Source organism: Mytilus galloprovincialis, chromosome 12, assembly GCF_965363235.1.
Source record: "Mytilus galloprovincialis chromosome 12, xbMytGall1.hap1.1, whole genome shotgun sequence".
Lineage (NCBI taxonomy): Eukaryota > Metazoa > Mollusca > Bivalvia > Mytilida > Mytilidae > Mytilus > Mytilus galloprovincialis.
In genome coordinates this window covers 65321097-65346819 of record NC_134849.1, presented here as the reverse complement: position 1 = coordinate 65346819, position 25723 = coordinate 65321097, and the positions used below count along the sequence as shown (strand labels likewise).

General features: G+C 32.5%; 1 protein-coding gene and 1 long non-coding RNA gene across 2 annotated transcripts in view; both read right to left on the bottom strand.

Moving 5' to 3' along the window:
• Positions 1 to 6134: 6134 nt before the first annotated feature.
• Positions 6135 to 25723, bottom strand: part of LOC143054561 (uncharacterized) — a 37799-nt gene continuing 18210 nt past the window's right edge. Inside the window, exon 2 of the long non-coding RNA XR_012971732.1 lies at positions 6135 to 9460. This is a non-coding gene — a long non-coding RNA (uncharacterized LOC143054561). The remainder of the gene's footprint in view (positions 9461 to 25723) is intronic.
• On the bottom strand, positions 11052 to 24810 carry LOC143054558 (uncharacterized). The gene is made up of 4 exons (XM_076227579.1): positions 24668 to 24810; positions 16213 to 16645; positions 15689 to 15910; positions 11052 to 14629 (listed from the first exon to the last, which is right to left on the bottom strand). The coding sequence occupies exons 2-4, from the start codon at positions 16642 to 16644 to the stop codon at positions 14375 to 14377; spliced, it is 909 nt and encodes a 302-aa protein (XP_076083694.1). The 5' UTR covers position 16645; positions 24668 to 24810; the 3' UTR covers positions 11052 to 14374.

The following is a 25723-nucleotide window of genomic DNA, read 5'->3' as shown; positions in this document are numbered from 1 at the left end:
AATTATGAAATTCTGAGTTAATATACAAAATAAGATGTGGTATGATTGCCAATGAGACACCTGTCCACAAGAGACTAAAATGACACTTACATTAACAACTATAGGTTACCGTACGGCCTTCAGCAATGGACAAAGCTCATACCGCATAGTCAGCTATAAAAGGCCCCGATAAGACAATGTAAAACATTTCAGACGAGAAATTAACGGTCTTATTTATATAAAAAAAATGAACGAAAAACAAATATGTAACACATTAACAAACGACAACCACTGAATTACAGGCTCCTAAAACTATAATTATATAAATAGAAGTATATGTTTACTGATCAAGTTAAATCAAATACATTTATTTTTATAGATCCATTCGCCACACAGGCTCTTGTCACAGATTGTTTCTCCCTATATACCTTAACATAACTCAAGGTACTAGACTCGCATTTTCAAAAAATGTCAGCCGGTCGCGAAATTCCGTTATATGCCATTTCTCGGTTGTCAACACAACTAAAACTTGTTATGTCAAAAATCTAAATTGATTTATCTAAACTATGATGTATAACACGTCTACTGTTGTTGTCAGAATCATCCGTAGCCGGTCTACAAGATGACAATAGTGGTTAACTTCTTGTTTATTTCCTGGCTGCACTGACAGTAAATGGTACCAAGATTATTTTACTTGATTGTTTGCTTATTTAGTCAAGCAACACTTATATCTCGCTTAAAAAAGATTCTCTTATTGTCTAATTCTATTACAATTTATACCTTTCTGAACCCATTGTATAAAAAACAATTAATCTACATGCAGTTGCCGGTCATATCTGAACATTATTGGATGAATTTAAGGATCATAATTTGTAACCAACTGGAATCTCTCAATATATTACAAATGATTAAACAATTGGTTTAAAAGAATTTAAATCCACCATTGTTCTTCTTTCGTAATAATGTGACATATTAAGTTCAGTGGGAATATCTATCGTGCCACTACACTAATTGTGTTTGCAAATATCGTAATCCATGTTGAACATTATAGTTGTTAATCGGTCGTCTTCAAAGGTTAATATATTATTCCAGTAGCGAATGATGTTTGTCCTATGTGGAAACTAACTTTTTCTGTACATTATCTTCTGCTTGAAACTTCCTATTTCCATATTATAAAGATGCATAGTCAAGAATTTGAGTAGCACACGACTTAAAAAAGTTTGTCATAAAACTGTAACCAAAAATCCTTCAAACTATTGATGTACGAGATAACTTAACCGGAGATTCTTACTGCACCTTCAGCCAAAGTCTCTGCATGTACATCAAAGACAACTTACAGCTTATTGTTGATATGTATACTGGAGCTTGTAGGCTGGAGAATGCTTTGAACTTAATTATAACGGTTTTCGTCTATATTGTTTAAGCGCAATTTTTACAAGATAATGTCTATATATTTGATGTGTTACCCTCAGTTTCAGTTTGTACCCCGGATTTGTTTTTTTCTCTATCGATATATGAATTCTAAACAGCGGTATACTGTTGTTGCCTTTATCAACGTAATCAAAGCCCATTTTTTAAATCAATGAATGCCACAAAGACTTTCATCCTTACCACATTACTTTTCAAGGTAAACATTTGATCTCCAAAAGACATAATTTTCCTACATCCATACGTCAGTGTATCAACTTAATTGTGAAATTACCAATCAACGTACCTCGCGATCGATTGTGCATGATGCCTGGTTTGAACTGTAAATTAGCCGATAGGAATCTATTCTGAAAGATATCAAAACTTTAGAAGGAGTAACAAAAAATCTGATATTGCTATAAAGAACCTAGTCGGTTTGGTATTTCAGATCCGATGGCATTGAACACTTATAGTCTTAATCATTTACGATCTTAAAATCCTATTTTTGCAGATAATTCCTTTTTTGCAAAAAATTTAGTTATGCTCACACAAAATAATTGTAAGAATCATTAGAATCAACGACTTCCTTCACGATCCTATATGTCATTCTGTATATCTAAAAACAAATTGCGAAAGAAAACCAAAACCTAACGGAGGTCAAATGTTGCGATTGGATAATGAAAGATTTGGTACAGAATCGCGAAGGCAAGCTTATCGAGAAGACATCTACTGATCTGTTTAAATGAACTATACGGACTAATTAACTAAAAAAATAAAACTATTTGTCAACCAGATGATCCGCAGGGTGCAGCTTTATACGACCGCAGAGGTCGAACCTTGAACAGTTGGGGCAAAGTTGGACACAAAATTTAAGCTTGATACAGCTCTGAATTTGTATTGTGATTAAATAGTTGACACTACATAGGTTTCTGACACAGAATGAATGGGGTCTAAGAACTTAAACTTAAACTTGCAAGTTTTAAATTGGACATTTACCTATTATGGTCCAATATCCAAAATCTAAATACATGGTTAGATTCTGCATACCATTGAACCTCAAGCTATAAATTTTTGATAAAATCAAATAATGTTCAATTTTAGACCCTTTAGACCTCAATGAGGACCAATTTTAAAACCAAGCCCAAATATTAAAAATCTTAATACATGGTTAGATTCAGCATATTGAAGAACCCCATATATTCATTTTTGTTGAAATCAAACAAAGTTTAATTTTGGATCCCGATTTGGACCAACTTGAAAACTGGGCCCATAATCAAAAATCTAAGTACATCTTTAGATTCAGTATATCAAAGAACCCCAAAAATTCAACTTTTGTTTAAATCAAACTAAGTTTAATCCTGTACCCTTTGGGCCTTAATGTAGACCAATTTGAAAACAGGACCAAAAATTCAGAATCTAAATATACGGTTAGATATGGCATATCAAAGAACCCCAATAATTCATTTTTTTATGAAATCAAACAAAGTTTAATTTGTGACCCTTTTGGACCCTAATTCCTAAACTGTTGGAACCAAAACTCCCAAAAACAATCCCAACCTTCCTTTTGTGGACATGAACCTTGTGTTAAAATTTCATAGATTTCTATTTACTTATACTAAAGTTATTGTGCAAAAAAAACCAAGAAAAATGCTTATTTTGGACCTTTTTTTGGCCCCTAATTCCTAAACTGTTTTGACCAAAACTCCAAAAATCAATCTCAACCTTCCTTTAGTGGTCATAAACCTTATGTTAAAACTTCATAGATTTCTATTCACTTTTACTAAAGTTAGAGTGCGAAACCAAGAAAAATACTTATTTGGGACCATTTGGCCCCTAATTTCTAAACTGTTGGAACCAAAACTCCTAAAATCAATCTCAACCTTCCTTTTATGACCATAAACCCTGTGTTTAAATTTTATAGATTTCTATTTACTTATACTAAAGTTATAGTGCGAAAACCAAATGCCTTCGGACGACGACGACGACGCCAAGGTTATACCAATATATGACCGTATCAAAATGGTTTAACATTATTATCTGAATCTCAGAAAATGTGGACTAAAAGATAAACATTTTTTTAAATCTACAAAAAGCAAATTGCTCCTCGATATTTCAATGACATTAATTCTGTAAAAAAACATTTTTTTCTACGTACACGTAGTATGATAATGGTGTAAAGAATATTGGGTGTGCAAATTGCACATATGAAAAATACACAATGTAATCATGTTACAGTGCAACGTTTAAGGAGTAAATATTCATAAATAAACAAAAAGCATTATACTTCAGTCAGTACTTGAGAATGATGATGTTGGTAAGAATAGGCTAATTTCATTACTTATAATATTTGTTGTCGGTTTCCAAAATCTTACGAAAAACATTGGTCGTAAGTTATTCTGAAAATGTTATGGACTAGCAAGTTCTTTTACCCCTTAAGTATGTGAAAACAAGTAGTGGAGGATATGCACAAGAATTAACAGATGCAATATATATATATCTGCAATAGTAGTATACCGCTGTTCGATCGAAATCAAAATAAATGTGTAAAAAACGCCCTGATGTTCACGTGGTAAGGGTCAACGGGGGTGCTTGCCTTGACTCAAAACAAAGGGTGGACAACCCAATTATTTTATAATTGGTATTAATTGTGTTGGATTTTTTTTACACATTTTGCAGTATTTAGTAAGACAAAATTTAACAGATGCAATATATACATCTTCAATAGTAGTATACCGCTGTTCGATAGAAATCGAAATAAAATGTGTAAAAGCGGCATTAGCATTCTCTTTTTCAAAATCTACAAGAGTGTCTTTAACGTGCAAGAGATATGGCTCTCTCTTAACACGGGTCAGCCATTTATCGTCCCCTTCCGACGGACTATTATGGTCTCCTGGTGTTCACGTGGTAAGGGTTCTTGTCTAGACTCAAAACATAGGGAGGACAACCCAAATATTTGATAATAAGTATAAATTGTGTTTGTTTTGTTTTTACACATTTACGGGTCATTTTACTTGTCACATAGCTGTAGCATCGCTTGTAAATACCAATCTTGGTACCACGTGTTCAAAAAGATCAGATATCTTGCTAAAAATACGTCAGAAATTAGACAGACTAACGATCAAATGGATGAACATTAATAGTAAGGCTCAAAGTCAGGAGATAGAAAGACAAATTGACCGGTTGATAGACAGACGATGGTATGTGGAAAGAGGTTATTAAATACACCCTTGGAACAAGTGCGTAATTCTTTTATTTAAGCCAGTGATGATAACAAAGGACTCATACTTAAAGAAACTGGAATATACAATCATGGCAATTAACATTCGAAAATTATAATAAAAACACATGAGGCGCTGATTATTTTGACTTAATCGAATTAGAGGTACTAAAAAAGGGAAGAAATTCGAATATTATATAGTAACCTCTGGAACCCTTATGGGTTATTTTAAGGGTTCCTTTAAAATACAGAGTACATGGAAGTCTTCATTTATGGAGTATCGAATTCAACGTACCAATTACAACCGGACGTGCCTGCTTATTTCACCATCTGCTAGCCACTTTACTATAGCAATACTTAAACATGTTCCAACGGACGGCACAAATCCAGGAATGTTTTCAATTATCTTAGTCAACTGGTAATGGTTTGAATAATCAGAAATTGAATCAGTTGAATATGTTATTGTTGGTGAATATGCCATCAGATCTGAAATACAAAACCGACTAGGTTCTTTATAGCAATATCAGTATTTTTGTTACTCCTTCTTCAGTGTCCATGTCTAATAGAATAGAATTGTATCGGCTAATTTACAGTTCAAACTAGTCATCATGCACCACTACTGGACGAAAAAACAACTGTCCATACCAGTAACAGTCATTGTACGACTGTTTTAGTCTGTAAAAGACCAGCAATGACTGTCAAATCTGTCATATTTCGTTGCAACAGTTTATTTATGTCTGTCCCAACTTTTCTACGGGTTGTGAAAGTCAAAAAATGCTACCATCAGTCATTTCAGAACTGTTGCAGTGGTTTACGGTGTTGTCACAGTCAAAATCTATTTATTACAGTCTTTCTAATAGTTGTGGCAGTTGCATAATGTCCGTCCCAACCTTTTCATAGTTGAGACAGTTAAAATTTGTTTGTGTCAACTATTCAGACGTTGATGCAGTCAAAAAATGTTTGTCACAACGTTTTTAGAGTTGGGACAGTCGTTAAATGTTTGTTACAACTTTCTAAGGGTTGGCACAGCCATTAAATGTTTATAACAACTTATAAAAAATTATAACAACTTATAAAAGGTTGACACAGTCGTTAAATGTTTAAAACAAACACTTCATAGGTTGATACAGTCGGTAAATGTTTTAATACAAATATTTTAGCGTAACGGTAGTCGGCCATCAGTGTAAAAAAATCACGTCGCACCCGGCTCTCAAGATTTGATTTTGTTGTGAAATAGTCTTTACTTATAATATTATCGTCTATTGTGCGATTGTAAACTTGTTTTGCTGTTTATTCATTTACTTTGCGATCGTTGTTTGTCTTTTGTCGTTTTCTATTTATTGCCGTAGCATTGTCCGTTCATTTTTGACAGTCATGTGCGTTTGACTTTAAATAATCCTTCTGATATCCTTACTTTTTATTTTATAATATCTGTTTTATAACATTTTCGTTCATAACTGGTTTTAAAAACCAGCAGCTTTTGTTTAAAATAGAGTTTTAATATTATTGCAGAAGAATAAGAAGATGACAATGAATTCATTCAAATTATAATTTACAAGTCTTTAAATTTATTTCAAGTACACCCTTGTACATTTTTCTATCGCGCAGAATAATTTGTACTTGAAATAAATTTAAAGATTATGACTCAGTTACCAATATTGTACAGCATAATAAAACAGCTTTAATTCGAATTTCACCAAGAAGGACATTTCCGATGATTAAAAAAATAATTAGCAAAATCTGTCAAGTTTCATTAAAAACGGAAAACAATTCTTCACCGTAAACGATTTACCCTCTTTAATTTTTTGTCGGCAAAAAACCTTTGACCTCAGGTCGGCAAACTATATTTTTACACAGGTAACTACAGATGTTAGACCACATGTTCAATAATCTTAGCTGGAAATTACAATCGGCGAGTAGAAATTATCAATATTTTATAGCATGTCTATCGAATAATCATGGATTCATAATTTTGAGGGGAAAATGTGCACATTTGTCGGCTTACCACAGGAGGTTGAAATCCTATCAATGAGGGTCTATAAATATGTCAACTCGACTATCACAGTAGAGCTCTTGGTCAAATTAGACACGCTATTTCTTTTTGGCCCTTTATGATGCTTTATGGATGTCACAGAGTCCATGTGATGAAATAATGAAATGTTTCGCTGAAACATTTACTCCCATTTCTCAAAGCCTTTTATTGTCTGAGAATAAATTTCTATGTTAAGACCAAAATAAAATCTTACTAAAAGCTTAAAATCTTTAAAAGGTTAATTTTTTATATAAAATGTGATTGATTATTGTGACATTAAAGTCGAATTCCTCTCTTCATAGCAACATTGGACTTATTTCTAGCTGGGTTCAAAGGACATGGTGTTGTTGCTGTGAAAAAGGAGGCTGTTTTTCCAGAATTCGATTTATTGGAGACAGTGCATTGCCCAAGAATTATAGCCGTATTTGCAGGCCCATACTGTGCTAAAGTTGGGTTTGTGTTGGCACCATTCCTTATTCCTCTTTGTTGGCCAAACAAGTTTTCCACTAAATCGGAATTAAGATACCCAGGGTTAATGCTATTACCATTCTTAAGCATAACTTGACAAAATGAAATAAATCCCATTATTGACGAATTAATGTCTTCTCGGGTTTCTCTGGTTATTAAATTTTTGGAGTCTACCATCATAACAGATTTTTTTACAGTCTCTTCCCACGAATTAAAAAAGTTAAGAATGTTCATTAGTTTTGCAAACTTTGGATTATCCATTGATGAAACTGTCTGATTCTGGGTACAAAATATTTCTACCAACTGGGAGGTATGTTCAAGTAGCTCTACAGTTGATGCCAACATCTGAGGCCTGGGTAAAGTTGCCTGATACGATTTCATGAGATAAAGCATGTCCTTGTTTAATACATGAATTGCCAATTGATTGCGCATTTTTGATGCAGGTGTCAGATATATATGTTCCTCTGTAAGCTTATGATGTATTGCAAAGCCATTTTGAAAATTGAATTTAAATGCTTCAATCCAGTGCTCCCATATTATTGGTTTATCATTAATAATGAGATATCTTCCAGCTTTTGTTTTGTGTTCCTGTTTACTAGACTCTGTATTATTTCTAATTTTTTTAATGACATGCATTATATCCTGAATAGCAAACATTTTGTGACTTTTACAAAAAACATCACGAAACACAAAATCATGTTCCCTGGGATTACATTTGTTAAATAACATATTTGTGAAAGTGCGATTGGTTGAGGCTCCATCAGCCATAACATAATCAATAGTAAAGCCATGATCATCCATTATATCAACACACTTCCAAAATGTTGTGTAAAGTTGATGTGCTGTTGCCGGATAAGATCCAAAATATGCAATAGGCCATCTGAAGCCAGTAAGTCCATGGAAAACAAACTGGAGAGCATGAGTGGCAAGCGCCACAGTTTTTTTTCCTTTACAAATTATATCAATATTATTGTTAGTGGTGTCCATATCAACAAAGCCAACAATATTCCAGGAATCACCAGATTTTGTGATAATTAGGTCATCCTGAATAGACATTTCGTCCATGTTTTCCAAATTCAGAAATTTTTTGTTTTTCCATTTCTTAAGTCATCCAAGTAATATTACCTTGGTTAAAACCAGGAGTTTGTTTTACAGAATTTTTATAGTACTGCAATAACCGTTTTGATGGCAATTCAAGAAATCCAGATTGTTTAAGGTCATTGTATGTTTGTGGAGACCTTATAAAAAGAGTTAGGCACAAACTAATTATTTTAGGGTCCCACCTTCTCTGATGAACATCTAAACCTTTTTTGCAGTTATTCAGCTGCGATATCAATAGAAGTACAAAATTTTCTGAGACATCCGTTTTTAAAACTAATTTCAAAATTTCTTCTAGATCATCATGATCCTTCTCTGAAAGTTGGATTGAATTTTTCACAGTTTCATCAGGAATAGAAATAGGTTGATTTTCATCGATTGGATTTTTCACAGTTTCATCGGGAATAGAAATAGCTTGATTTTCATTAATTTGAGTGGTTATAATTTTATTTTCAGGCAAAGGTTTCAAAGATTCTGGTTCAATACAATTCATACTATTTTTCATTTCTTTTAAAGCTGGTTTTTCATCGACACATTTTTTTTTAACGTTCAGTTGGGATAAATTTTCATTTTCATTAAGCCGTTTCTTGCTTTTATTCTTGGATTGTGTTTTAGAATATGAATCTACACATCTCATGCAGGTTACACTTTTTCCGATCCAGTTTAACATAATTTGACAGGATTTTGATTTCAGTGTTTCATAACTATTTTCAGGGTCAATCAACAAACAACAAGTTTCCTTATGAAATGCACTTGAATTGACTTCAGCATGAGTTTTTATCCCACTACAAAGTTTAAGGGAACATATAACATTAAGCATACCATCCACATTTGCCTGGTTTATCTGCAGTGGAAATCCACTTTTGAAATTTGTATTATTCAGTGTCAGCCATGTGTCATCTTTGCCAAATGTTACATCACAAAATTGTTGTTCATTATTAACCAGAGTTGGTAAAGGACATCTTATTTTATAATGATTTTCTTCCTCAAGAGCTGAACAATAAGCTGGAATAACTACAGGGCTGCTATTCTGAGGCCTCAATTTTAACTGTTCGTATACAATTTTTTTTTTGTAATCACTTTTAAAGAATTTATTGGTAGAACTGACACCAAAAATTCTTGGTATCAGCTTACCTACTAAGTCTTTACTAGGAGGTGCTTGTTTCTTCAATGAGTAGAATGCCAAGCAAGCTTCATATATGTCCAGCAATTTTGTCTCGCACTTCTCCTCCTCTACATTTACATAATTAACTGCCAACCTGCAATATAAAAAATAATGTAAGTGCTCATGTTAACATCTAGCAATATAACCCAAATAAAATATATGGTTTTAATTATGATATATTTTTACAGTATAAAAATAAGATGATGTGTTAATGTGGTATGAGTGCCAACCAGACAATACTATCAAAGACACAATGTAGTTTTATAAATTATATTTTCGCACTTATAGCTTACAATAGGACCTTAAGTAGAGCCATATAGCTTTCAGTAGGGCCTTCAACGTAGATCGGTATAGCTGAAAGTAGGGCCTTCAACATAGAGCCATGTATAGCTTTATGTAGGGCCTTTAACATAGAGCCATGTATAGCTTACAGTAGGGCCTTCAATGTAGAGCCATGTATAGCTTAATGTAGGGCCTATAACATAGAACCATGTATAGCTTAAAGTAGGGCCTTCAACATAGAGCCATGTATAGCTTAATGTAGGGCCTATAACATAGAGCCATGTATACAGTATAGCTTAAAGTAGGGCCTTAAATGTAGAGCCATATAGCTTACAGTATGGCCTTCAACTAAGAGCCATGGCTCAGACCAAACTGTTTACAGTATAAATGAACCCCAAATTTACCAGTGCAAAAATTAAAGATATAGCAAGAAAACCAACTGATAATCAAAGCGCGAAGGCGCTGTAAAGGCAGTTAATTAAAGGTTGTGTGTATTTTTATTCCAATTCTATGGTTACCTTAGATGTTAGTAAACCAGGTTTTTTTTAATGTTATATTCCAAAGATTATATGGAGGCGATTTTTCTTACTTTTATATGAACTTATGCTTTTATAGCTGACTATGCGGTATGGGCTTTGATTATTGTTGATAGGCGTACGCTGACCTATAGTTGTTAATGTCTGTCATTTTGGTCTTTTGTGGACAGTTGTCTCATTGGCAATCATACTACACCAAATATTCTTTTTTATATAGTACATTGTGTCCAGCTGGTACTTTTTTAAACATACTTATAGTCAAATACTGTTATACTTTAGTATATAGTGTGGAATTTTTTTGATAGTAATAAATACAATTTTTTAACTGCATTTTATTCAAGTTTGCAAATGTGGTTGGTTACTGGTAGTCATGAATTACAGTCGTTTCATTGGCAATCATACTACATCTTTGTATTTATAAGGATCTATATTGGAACGACCTGTGGTTCAAATATATATGGATATACTTTCAGCTAAACTTTGATAAGTAATATTTGTGTTTGTCTTTTATATTAAGTGTTGATTTGGTACTATAGAACTATGCAAGAATATCCTGTTGCACTTATGTATTTGTCCATCTTTTATGTATGATGGTATTTACCAGTTATCCTTGGATACCCCAGAATATTAGAATATGGTGAGCTATATGCAATGTTTATGCAACACAGGTCACGGTATAGTATTTGAACTAGGAAGTTGGTATTTAATCTTAGTGCACTTTGATGTTTATGATCAATTTGTATGACTGGTTGATATAACTGACTTACACATAGTTTATTGTGTATCTGTTGATTTATATATTGGCTATACTAAGTTTCTACTTTTGCATGGATGATAATTGATATAGTGGCCATATTATAAAATACATTTTGCATTGAGATGTTATATTATATTTATTTGTAAACAATGGCAACATACTGACAATCTCAAATTTATAGCAATGTAAATTTTAACAATGAGGTAGATATAAGCTACACTTTTAACAAAGTATATCTTCATGTAAATATATAATCTTGTAACTATGGCAACATACTGACAATCTCAAATTTATAGCAATGTAAATTTTAACAATGAGGTAGATATGAGCTACACTTTTAACAAAGTATATCTTCATGTAAATATATAATCTTGTATTGCACATCTTAATTGATAAGTAGTATTTCATAAAAACATTAACATTAAATATTAATACTGTAACTTATGATGAGAGATATGTTATTTAATGGTTTTGTATAAAATAGATGATATCATGAAAAGGACTATTTACATTGCACTATACTTTGTTAGTTAATTGTGGATTTCTTGCTATTTTGATTATATTTTCAACCTGGCAACAAAGATAGAGTGTGTATAAAATAGTAATTAATAGTATTTAGACTTATAATAGTTGCATTCACTTAGCAACTTCTTTTTGGAGTGATTTTTAGTGTAGTATATGGGTATAAAAATTACATTTACTCTGTATATAGGAACAGATATAGTAGCATAATTATCCTTATACTTGGTAGTACTGAATGACAACATTTTAGATTTGTTCATACAAATGATTATATTTGTAGTCCTTTAACATTTGTCTGTATAATCTGAACCAAACATTCATTGTAATCAGATATATAACATGTATTACATAATAGGTTTTATTTTGATGTTGCTCTCCACCTGGCAACAAATGTTAGTACATGTATTACATATTAGGTTTTATTTTGAAGTTGCTCTCCACCTGGCAACAAATGTTAGTACATGTATTACATATTAGGTTTTATTTTGTAGTTGCTTTCCACCTGGCAACAAATGTTAGTACATGTATTACATATTAGGTTTTATTTTGTAGTTGCTCTCCACCTGGCAACAAATGTTAGTACATGTATTACATATTAGGTTTTATTTTGAAGTTGCTCTCCACCTGGCAACAAATGTTAGTACATGTATTACATATTAGGTTTTATTTTGTAGTTGCTCTCCACCTGGCAACAAATTTCAGTACATGTATTACATATTAGGTTTTATTTTGTAGTTGCTCTCCACCTGGCAACAAATTTCAGTACATGTATTACATATTAGGTATTATTTTGTAGTTGCTCTCCACCTGGCAATAGATGTTAGTGAATATATAATACTTTTATTTTCATATATACATGTATGTATTTTGATTTGCTGGACCCAACCAGGGGTATTTATTTTTTCAAATCATGTTATTCTAATGTTCTGCTTATATTGGTGTGTATTATATGTGATATATATGTATTGACTGTGTTGGGTTTGAGATCTGTATATCATAATTATTTGGGATATTTTTTGTAACTCTTGGTTTTGTATAATATATGTTTACAGTTATATGACGAAGTTGTGTTAGAAATAATTTATATTCCAGGAAGTGAATATTATTGTAGTTGTATACATAGTTTACGATACATTTGACATAATAATAATTTATATGGATATATGTTTTTTGTTATAAAGATATATGTAAGGTAACGATTGTCTTTCTGAAGCTTCATGTTTCATAAAATACTTAAGCATTTTATAGTTGCAATATATAATAGATTATCTTATAACTTAGATTAGTTCAACATATACATACACATGACAACTATATGTGTGTATATTAAGTTTAGTATCTAGTCATATCTCATGGTGTCTATAGTAACAATAGTGCATCATTATGATGCATATATGCATCTCACAGTGAAATTCTTCTAAAAACTACATAAATATGTCAACATATATACATATAAGAAAAAGTTAACAATAGTTTATCATACATTTAAATATATTACTTGCTAAAGCTCTATGTATCTATGTTGCATCCTATAGATGCACATATGTAGCACCAAATATTATAAATTTCTTAGAACTTTAGTTATTTCAACATATACATACATATGATAACTGTGTGTGTGTAAAGCAATAGGCAAGCATCTAGCCATATCTCTAAATATCTTCAGTAACAACATGAACAATGGACATCATAGTGATGTACATATGCATCACAAAGTAAAAATATCTTCTTAAAACTTCATAAATATGAATCACAAAGCAACAATATCTTCTAAATACTTCATAAAATGCATCACAAAGTAAAAATATCTTCTAAAAACTACATAATAATTTCAACATATATACATATAAAAATCAACTATAATATTTGACTTATCCCATAAAGTTACTATCAAGATTGTAGTACCCTTTGGACATGTCTTTAAATCTAATACTGTTGGAAAGTTTAATATTTGCATTATTTTTACATCCCATCCCACATCATCATTGGAAGTTAGTTTAGTGCCTGAGACTGAACATGCAATAAATAATAGTTATCAGTATGATATGTAATATATATAAGCTTGTCATGCTATTGTTTATTTATTTCAGGATAACCTTTTATGTAGACTCATAACCTTTGTAAAATTTATAACTTTATGTTAACAGATTATCCATAGATATTTGCACCAAGTAACAATATTCATTCATATAATCATGTATTTGTATACAAGGTATACTATGTCATATCACAACCAAGTTTACATGGGCAGATAATATTTATAATATATGTTAAAAAATATACAAGGTATACTATGTCATATCACAACCAAGTTTGCATGGGCAGATAATATTCATAATATATGTTGGAAAAATAGCTAGTGTTCTCCCCAGAACCTTCATTGATATTTGATGATCTATTGTAAAATGTGATGCTATCTTAAGTACTTTTCTTTACAGATTATTATATGGATGGGATTCTTTAATACTTTAAGAAAAAGATTGTACATTAACCATGATGCTAACAAGGGTGGTAATGATGTTTCTAACGTAAGATGTTGTTTTAGAGACGTCTAATTGTGACATATCGGGAGAAGATGCATATTTCTACCGATTCTTATCAATTAAACTAATTTAATTTGATTGCAAGTGCATGGACCCCTATTTTTTAAAACAACATTTTGTTTCATTTTGCAGGGGGATTATGTGGACCAAATTTTATGAACTGTATATTGCAAATAGTGCATATTTTTTTTCATATTGATATATAGACAGCAAATGTTGATATTTATTAAAGTTGATATATATTTTTTGTTACATATTTGATTAAATCAGATAAAAAATAAATGCTATTTGAAAACTATATTGTATGCCCTTAATAAATATATCTGGGGAGAACACTGTCAAACAGCAGCTATACTAAATTCTGTAATTTAACATATATTAATTGTCAGTATTTCACTGTCGTTTCCTTTTACCTCTATCATAACAGACAGAGGTAGTAGGGGGGGTAGGACAGTGTCTACCTCTTCTCCATCACCAACAATGGATGACATCAGGTCTTCTTCAATTTTATAATCTTTGTATTCTTCTGTTCCTGGTATATTACATACCAACACTATATGATTGTCTTCCATGTAATAGCCATCTACTATTACATTAATACTTCTTACTGGTGCTTCTCTAATCTGAAATATTGTGTTGTTATTAGTATGATTGGTTACATTTGTTTTTAGACTTCTATATGGATTATATTAATTGTGTACTACATACTGGTTATTTTACATATAACTGGTGATTGTTGTATGCAACTATCAATATCGTCTTACAGTATACACAATGTAGCATGCAATATCGGTATTTTTGGAAGTTTTTGCCTTACAAATTAAAGGTGCTGACCTTGTAATTGATGGCTAAATTTGACAATATGTGACTTGTATTGTTGTCACATTGCAAATCACACCACATTTTCTTATATCTAATTATGAGTTAGATGACATGTGCTCTGTTTTAACAAACCTATTTTAGGAGTTTGTTACATTCTCTATTTTTGCTTATTTTGCTCTTTTTATATATTGTTGTTCTACTGTTATTGTCTTTTTGTCCTCTTTGACTAGTACAACTGTTTTGTAGGATCTGATTATCATTTGTTAAATAATTATTTTTGTGGATTTCATTGTCACGAAGAACCTCATATGCCTTTGTCAAACGTTTGTATATTAGTTGCCTTTTGCAGAACGTAAAACTCCACAGTAAATATAACCCACAATAGTAGATGACAGTAACAATTTATATATACATACATGTATATAGGAGTCTAAATTGAAAACTACGTTCAAACCTATGACTGCGTTGGATAAGAACTGCAATTTTTATACGTGTGCATGTCAAACAAATTTCGTTGTAGAAGGGTCTATAAACAGCACAAACAACATTTTCCAAAAGACCATAAGAGTGAAAAAGTATATTTAAACAAAACGCATTTGACTAACAGGTCGAACAACTGATGTTCTTTAACCCTGCTGACTGCCATTGACTATTGCCAAATAAAATTGATCACAAGATGTAACAAACTGGATCTTAATATAAATTTAATACGTCACAGAAAAAAAATAGTTGTTAACTTGTGGACAGGATGTTGTGCCACAAACATTCGGTGTCAATATTTCTTTAGTACAACATATCCGGATTTCGACAATATATGTGTTTTCAGTGATGTTATATATATATATATGTTTCTTACTAACCTCTATTTTAGTGTTGTATGTATTGTTCAGTGACATTTCATTGTTGAACACATGAGTCTTCACATTAGCTATATAGTAAAACTCCCCAACTGAAAGGGCAAGACTGGCATGCTGTCTCCAAAGTGACAGTTTGATTTCACCACTGTCATCTTTAAGGGTAATGGCCTTGTAATCAACCTTTTCCTGAGTTTTGGATAGTGTTTTCTGAGTAGTAGCTTCTTCCTGTAAATATATATAGAATCATTTTACAATTGAACATACATGCTATTAACTTGATATCTAAACAATGTTTTAATATAGTGCTTTAAAGAAAATAATTAATAGTATTTACCAGCATATCAGACTATTTTGAACAATCACTCTGCCATTACTATCTATGTAATCAATTGATGCAATATTAAACTATGATTTCAAGTATATTGTTCAACTTTATGTTTTTTTTAAAAGATTTATCTATTATTTGTTATTTTTCTATTGATGATTATTTTAATCAACATTGGTTCTGTGATCTATATGATTATTACCTTAACCACTTTTGCTATTATAGAAACAGCCTGGCCTAATCCTGCTGTTTTGGCAGCACTTATCATCATAGTTGGACTATCTACGTCCTCTATCAGGGTCTTTGCTGTCGTCAGGTATCCAGTAGGTATACTACCCATTGCCGATGTCCTTGATAGTTTTGTTTGGCTGGTTATAATGATGGTATTGTCCCTGTAAATGTAGTTTCTCATCATTATTTGGTTGCCCTCTTTCATCATGGTAACTTTTCCTTCATCATAACATAGAGCCAGCATGGCTCCAGTAACATCGGCAAGGCCCATTTTGGTGGTGGATTTGCTTTTACCATCTAGCTGGTAGTTCCTTGTTTGGCCTTGTTTTACAACAGTTGCCTTAAGTGGTACATGGTAGGGTTGGTTCCTTCCATTTGTCTTGAGAGCTTGTATAGTGTTCATTCTGAAAGTAAAATGCAAAGTATTATATATAAGCTTGTTAAATTAGTAAGTCTAATATGGATATTTAAACATATAGGTTATCAAGAAGATAGCTTGGTACTGAATTCAATTATTTCAGAGATATATTAATAAACAAATGAAGTAGTTATTACGAGAGTATATTGATGTAGTGTGAATGTTATTTAGATTCCTCTCAGCTAGATACAAATTGACATCAATTACATGTCATGATGTGTACATGTATACAAGTATAGCATTATACTTACTTTTTAGCTTGTCAATACTAACTGCAGGAATGCAGAGGTATTGATTAGTATATATATATATATAGTTCAGGTCTATGACCTGAACCTGATGCATATTTTAGTTATTTATAATATGTAGTGTTTAGTGATTAATAGTTGACTGTACAAGTACTTGAACACACATTTTCATACTGTATAACATGAACATAATGTAATTTTCAGAATAAAAACTTATATTTACATATGCCACAATACCAGGCTGTTTAACTTATTTACTCATAATAGTAAGGGAACGACTATTCAACTTCAAGGTGGGGTAATGGTTTTATATATCATAAGTAATATTCTGGTGAAGCTGATGACATAAAATATGTTAAATGCAAATTCTCCTCATACATGTACTGTCAAGTGGTTAATTTTGGAGATCTATTTGATTGATTGAGTAAAGATAACCTATGTATATAGATATCTTTTGCCTCAGGGTATAACCATAGCCATTACAGTTAAATAGTTCTTATCTTACTATATATATATTCATCATTTACTAAACAGGCAGGCACATGTATATAGGTTTGTGATCAGAGTAGTAAGATTCTAATGCACCATACTTTAAATCATCATTTTCAATGTTTGTGAATATTCGATCAAGACTGCTCCGATAGTCTGTTGTTATGTGAATAGGCAGTTCAGTATAATTCAAATTTGTAAATATTTTTTTCAATACATCATCTTTTTGTGAATCTATGTTAAAATCACCAAGTATAACAGTTTTTTCTCCAAGGGGGATAGTACAGGCAAGACTGTCTAATAAAAGTTTGAAGTTATTGCCACTTGCAATTTTAGGTGGACTATATATAAACAATGCTCTTAGCCTGAAGTTATTCTTGCATATTATAACAGATGTTACTTCAATTTGTCTGTATGTTATCTTTTTCTCGAATGTGACACAATTTCTACCATAAACAACAGATCCATGGTATGGTCTTGCTCCTGGTCTTGCCTCACAGTCGTTCCTATAAATTGTAAAATTTGGGAGCTCATAATCCCCATCTTGGTCTGCTAAGTGGAGCCGTGTTTCAGCAATGCCAATTGCATCACTTTGTAATATGTTATTTTCCTTCTTTAATTCGTGTATATGTAGATGCAAGGATCTAATATTGTGGAACACTATGGTAATCATATTTTCACTATATGACAGAGTGGGTATTACCAGAGATAAGTTAGCTGTGGACCTCAGTCTGTCCATTTCTATCATTACATCTGTGGAAACTGATATTTTCTCTTCATATAGATTTAAAATATGCAGACCTGACAAACTACGTACTCGGCTTAGACCAACATAGTGCATATGGCAATTCTTTCTATTACTGAAGTTGACAACTACATTATTTAATGTACTTCCTTGGGATTTGTGTATTGTTTTCGCAGCTGATAAGCGTAATGGGAATTGACGTCTGATTATTTGGTAGCCTGAGTTGTAGCCAACTCTAAATTTACGGGTTATTTCAAAGACAGGTGTCCAAGATGGTTCAACATTGGTGTTTCTAAGATAACTGTATTTTTGTCTTTGTTGCATTCCTATGTTAACATCGTCAAATAGAACCCATATTATGCTACAACGCTTTGAACCTTCTACACGATAATCTAAGAACTTGATACAGCATGAAGCTCCATTGGTCAAGCCATCTTCTATACTTATATTTGTGCAGATATCTGCATTCAGATTTTCAGCTAATTTTAGTATAGTTTGCAAACCCATGGTTTTAGAAGGATCATTTTGTGGTATTTTTTCAAGGATTGTTTTGTGCAAAGTAATGTCTACATCACCAGTTACTATGTCAATGCTTTCTATATATGCATTCTTTGTTGTTGACAACTCAAATATTTTGTTATTGTATTGTTCAACCTCTGCTCTAGTGGTGTATAGATGTTGGTACTCCTGTATTGTGTCACTTTCAAATTCTATAACCCTACTTTGTAAGACTGTGATATCTGATTCAGACTGTAAACCCTCACGTAAGCGATTTAACAGATTTGCAAACTCACCATCTTCCTGTTGACGCATAACAGTTTGGAGTTCATACAGAGTAAAATTATCTTGCCATAAATTGGCAAACCCATATTCATTACAAAATGGTGAAAATATCCAATTATCCATAACTGGTTTTAACTGATACAAGTCGCCTATAGCTATAATGCTAACACCACCAAATATACTTTGAGTTCCCATTATTTCTTGTAACCGACAGTTTATGAAATTAAACATTTTACAACCAACCATAGATATTTCATCTATCAAGACCACTTTCAACTCCTTATATTTAAGGCGATAAACATTTAATTGCTCCATGTCTAGGGGTTTGTATTGAAATCCTTTACTAGCAGGTATGCAGAATGTGGAATGAATAGTATTGCCATTGATATTGTGGGCAGCTTTTCCTGTTGGTGCACATAGCAATACCTTTACTTCATCTGGATTTGCACCTGGATATGCATTTAAACAGCGAATTAAAGCTTGATAGATAGCTTTTGTCACAACTGACTTTCCCACACCTGCACCACCAGACAGAAAATTATACAAGGGGTCAGTTTTAATTTTGAACCAGTGCAATATATGATAAAAAAACACTTTCTGCTCATTATTCAAAGTGCTAACAATCTGTCTATACTGGGACTCTGGTATCTTATTTAACATATAGTCATCATCTTCTATTTGTTTTCTAGTAACACCCATATCTGCACCTACATCATGTGTCAGCTGTTTCCCCGGATCAAAGCAACCATAGCGTTCAGTTAATGTCTGACCCTCATACATGTCTTGTTCATCAGTGTGCAAACATTCAGGCATGAACTGCGTATCTATAGATTCATCATTATCATCTCTGTTTTCTGCATTCATTTCAACTATTTCCAAGACTTTCCTGTTTCTTTCATATGCATTTCTTGTTTCTTTGATCGTATTTTCATGGTGTTTATATAGGGCATATACTTCCTGTAAAGATGTTGGTATATCATTTACTTCCTTTCTCCAATGGTGAAACAACATAATTAGTTCTCGATAATGATTGGTAGGATCATTTTTCTCATTGTATCTGACATATCGCAGAACCTTTTGGAATTGTCTTTTTCTCAATATTCCACCATCAGCCATGTTGTATTCTGTTCTTGATTGGATTGCTTCTGATAGCTCATGTTCATTTGGATCATGTGGATTGTCATCTTCGTTTTCTATATCATTGGTTTCAGGCAAATCAATTTCAGTCACAACTTGTCTTTTCAATTTTTCCTTTTGATAAGATATTTCAAACCACGAGACAAAATCAGCTAAACACCACTTATCTAGAGCTTTTGGTCGTCTTTCATATCTCTTTATCCAATTGTCACTTTCTACATCAGTTGAACTTTTAGACATATCTTCTAAATCAGAATATGATTTTAGGAGAATCAACCGTTCTTGCGGTGGACTGGTATTGATGAATATAACCTTACGAGAAGATTTACGCAATGGCATTTGTAATACCAAATACACTGCTTCTTGTGCTCCTATTTCAACATGAGTCAAGAATTTATTACTGACACAGCGAATTTCTTGTTGGATACTAAGATTATTTTCTCTGCACTCTTTCACTGCCCTATACATTAAATTTGACATTCCTCTTTGACCTTTTGATACATATGATACTATGTATGCAGCACATGAGTAAGCATCTAGTATAAACTGTACATCTATATTAGCAGACCAACAGTTTAACATTACAGGATTGTACGAGTTAATCCTAATTTCTGACAGTTCTCTTTTTAGAAACACTCTTGGTCTGGTCATAGACCAACGTATTGCCTTTATATACTCAGACTCTTTTAATTTGAGCTCAATTAGAAAATCTTCATAGCTGATGTCACTACCAGATTTGTATTCATCTAATTTCTTTGTAATTTTACCATATATATTTGCACAATCACTTGCCTCTTCACGCTCTCCTGCAGACATAGGTTGCAATATTCTGGTTTTAGACATAGGAGGTTGCGGAAAATTGAATCTGCAAATTGACTTCCCCTTCTTTCTACATGTTCTAGCATGACGATGTGTTTGATAAGCTAATAAATTTATGAGATCTGGCTGCTTTAAACATGTAATGTGGTCATCTATGAATTGCTCTATCCTTTCATCTTGATCATTTGATATATCAGGAGCATTCTTCACCCATAGGACCATGTGTATGTGTGGAGACCCACGTTGCTGGAATTCAACCCTATAAAAATAATCAGTCACCTCTCCTAGTGGTTTTACTAATTCGTCCATTAAAATATCTTTAAAGAACTTTTGGACTCTATAATCAAAATAACGGGCACAGGTAACAGGGTCAGACTTGATTAGCCTACACTTTTCTTGCCACGGCATTAGGTTTATTTGCAGTTCTGAATACTCTGTATGGTCAACTAGTCTACCTAGACATTGTAACAAACTAAGCCAATGTGTTTCTGCAGCAGAAAGCGAGCAAAACCAGGCTGGTATCCCTAACTGTTTTATAAGTGCAAACAAATCTTTTTTAGCAGCTTCCCAATAAGCAGGAGAACCCCTTAGATTTCTCAAAATTTGATACCCTTCCTTATGTCGAACAAAAGTGTCTGCAGCACCAGGGGCCAATACATCCTGAACAGTAATTTTTTTCCCTTGCAATTTACATTTTCTCATTGCTAACTGAATTTTATCCTGCAAGAGCTTTAACTGAATTTTTTTTAATTTGAAGAATATATTTGGTATGGACAAAGCTACTCTTCTATCATAATGTCTCAGTTCCCATTTGGAGATAGTACTGTAATGTAATGGGACAACACGTTTATTGTTTGGCATGCGCGATTGTCCACAATATATTGTAGGAAATGACAGAAACTCACTATTGATGTCTTGGTAGATTCCTAAAGGTGTATTACCTTCACCGGGTGCTAAATTTAGTGTTTTACCAAATTCTCTGAAATCAACTGGCTGCAAAACTGTATCCATATTACCTGTATTTCTCCTGTCAAGATCAGTTTCTTCAGTCCAGTTATCACTATCAGAATCATTATTTGTATCTTCATTATAATTTGGGTCCCTTGGGGGATGTTCTACTACATTATTGTTTCCTACATTTACAGGTGGCATGATATTATTACTGTCTAACCAGTTCTCATTTAATGATATTCCTTCACTTTTAAAAAGGGCTGTTTTTACTAAATAATTGACTGCATTTTACACTCTCTGTAAACCAGGTCTGATTACATGATGTACAAACATAAGAAGGACCCTTGTTTACAGACAGTTGGAAACACTCTTGCAACTTTTCAAGATCATTGACTATAGTACAAGTTTGCCTGCCTACATTGTATGAGGACAGATTTGCATTTTGGTTCTCTATATTTGTACATGTATTATCAGCAACACTTATCTCTGCATTAGATATAATAAATGGTTCTGACACTTGTATTAACTCTATCTCAGGGTTATTATTCCCTGTAGCTGCATTACTTCCCTTATTTTTAACTCTTTGCTTTGAAGTCATATCTGATGGTGTATCATCTTTTAAACTGCAGGACCTTTTACTCATTATCACACCTTCATCAGAAGCTATATTTTTATTTTCTATATTCTTAGGAGTACATGTGCTTACATTTGAAAACATTTTATTTTCTGCTTCACTTTCATGTAATATGTGTAATAACCCAGTATCTGTGCTAATCTTTCTCCGTTTTGTATTAATGTCTGTATAGGTATGTATGGTACTACTTGACAGTGTTCTTTTAACGGATGATCCATTCCCTTTTTCTCTATTTTTCAAATCTGTGTGTACACGGTTTAATTGAACTATGGGAAAATTCATATTGTTCTTGTCTAATGGTTTTTTTTTAGGGGGGAGTTTAATTTTATAAGAGTGGTTTTTCTTTGTTGATGGTTTAGCTTTAGTTAGCTTAATGCACACCATATCATACTGTATTTCTTGCAACTCACTTGTAGTGAGGGTACCACAAAGATTTCTTAAAAAAGAACACAAAGACTGCAAATTATCATGAAAAGAAACCAAACATTTTCCGTCACCAGAACAAAACCCAAACTCATTACGGCTATGTGGATCATACACAGCATACCTATTACCATCTTTTATAATAGCTATAGCACAGTCACAAAATATCACTATACATGCCTGATTATGCACTGCTGAATGGAAAATTAAATTTATGGCAAACTCCAAGCACATTATACTTGTGTCTACATAATACAATTGAGACTTTAAATTTCCGCTATATATTAATTGGTCAATGCCATTGTTTAATTTAAATATACTACCTCCAACTTGTAACAAAGTAGGTAATTCTGACACAGTTAAGAACCTTGGCGAAATATTTAATGTCTGACAAATGTGTTTGTACATAGCATCACCCTCATGTAAAGTACAATTTAGGTCTTCAGTTGTCCAGTTACTCACAGGATTAATTGTAGTAAAAAGAATAAAGGATATACAGTTTGGAACACATTGTCTTCCTATACTTATATCAGAAAATATATCTGAACCTTGATGATAATCACCATATATAAATGATTTTCTAAACCTCGACATGGTACACACTCTTACACCATAGAACTTTTTCTTAACAATATAAATAGACTATTCTGTAACATTGGATGCATAAACTATTTCCATGTACATGTATGTCTCCAAGAAACTTTTTCCTAGATAAATCAAAAAATTATTTCCGAGTACATGTATATCTCCAAGTAACTTATTCCAAGATAGATCATTATATTATTCCCAAGTACATGTATATCTCCAAGAAACTTATTCCAAGATAGATCATTATATTATTCCCAAGTACATGTATATCTCCAAGAAACTTATTCCAAGACTGATCAATAAAATTGTTTCCAAGTATAACTCGAAGGAATGTGTTTCAAGATAGATCATTAACTAGCGATACAAATGGTCAACTGTCACCTTTATATATACCGGGTCCTAACATATTTTATGTGTATACTATAGTTAGTAAGACACAGAGTTATTACTTGCTACTAATTTATACTACAATAGTACGCTTTTCCTTAATTAACTCTCATTGGGAAGCTACATGTAGCAATGTCATAATTGATGCTATCACAGTCATCTTGAAATGTATCTATTTAGGTTAAATTACATGACTTGATGGATAACAAATACTTAATTGAATCTTGTGCACTGATAATATAGTATACCTTCTACTTCTTTTTTGCGGTTAATACAAAACAACTTAACAAGAACTTGAACACACTAGTCACTACATGCTCATCCAAAAGTGGCAAATGCATCAGTTAATTGATGCATATGATGGTAGCAGCAAAATGGCAGAGGTAGAAGTCCTCTTTTCTAGTTAGCACTATTATGTACAGCCCTAGTCTTCAGTATACATGTATATAATTCAGTCGTTCAAAAATCTAAACATCAACAAATGTTTAAGGCCAAGAAAACACTAGGTCTACATCAAGAGAAAAGAAACGTTCATACAACTCGTGTTTATGTGTATTTGAAAGAGAATATATCTGGTTAAACGATTTACAAAGGAGGATAAATAGGTAGATATTTTCTACCTAATATCACGTGGATATGTTTACATATTTAGACTTGACCCAGTATGACCCGTACAAGCAGTCACTGACCAATTGTTGTAGGTCACCGCCGTCGTTCAAACACTAGACTAGAGTTATAAATGATTAAGCCTGTACTATTTGTGAGAAGTGCATCTGTTTGTTCTGTACAATTAAATTGTTTTACCTGATATCTAACTGTTTTCTTCTCAATTCACTTTGACTGTCAAATTCTGCGAGCTTGTTCAAAACATACGTATTACTGCGCCCGGAAGTGAAAAATTATGAGAAATCCTCGTAAAATAATGCTATTTTGTATTTTGTGGAATCCATTTTATTATACTTATCAAAAAAGATAAAAAAAAATTACGATTAATAATTAAATTGCATATCATTATACGCAACTTTCATGAACTATTTTTTTCATAGCTGTAATCCGGTTATTTTGGCGGGAATTCATGCAATCGTCACAACTCGGCCGATTCCGTACCGATATATAGAGAGAATCGGAGTCACCCGAGGATTGCCGATTGGGAAAACATGTACACACACACACGTAGATTGACTGGTTCGCTGATCGTAATGGTACACATCAAATAGGTAATGCCCGGAACGTAGTATCGGGAACCAGGATAATACGTAGACAACATACATAACTAATTCCAAAATTGATAACGCCCACAGGCCTACGGTTTCTCGTTCATAAACGGAATTCCGCTTTGAATAATAGAATATGCAACATTAATCATGTGCAGTCGACCTTTTATTGTTATATCAACGTCTGAACTAATTAAAATATCTTTAGATGTCAGATAACACTCGAAATTGACGCGACCTCTTTACACACGGAATATAAATAATGATCCTGATAGTTTGTAGTCAGGTTGACTGCTTATAATGCAAAATACACATTAATAAACAGTTTTTTAAAACGAACAATACACACTGATTGTTACTTTAAGCCCCAATGTAAATGAAAGAAACAAAAATCATATCATATTATAAAAAGATGAGGAGAAAATTGAACATTTCCGGATCTATTCCTGGCCAAAAGACCCCCTACATAGATTTGATTGACGTTGCGTATGAAAAGATGTACCTCATGACTTAAAAGTCAGGCCTGAAAGCACTGCCTTTAAAAAAAGCAAAACTAAGGACTATCACCAAAAAATCAAAAAAATCAACATGTTCAACAACCCTTTCCTTTTTATTTATATATAAGAGAAGTGGTGTAACAATATGA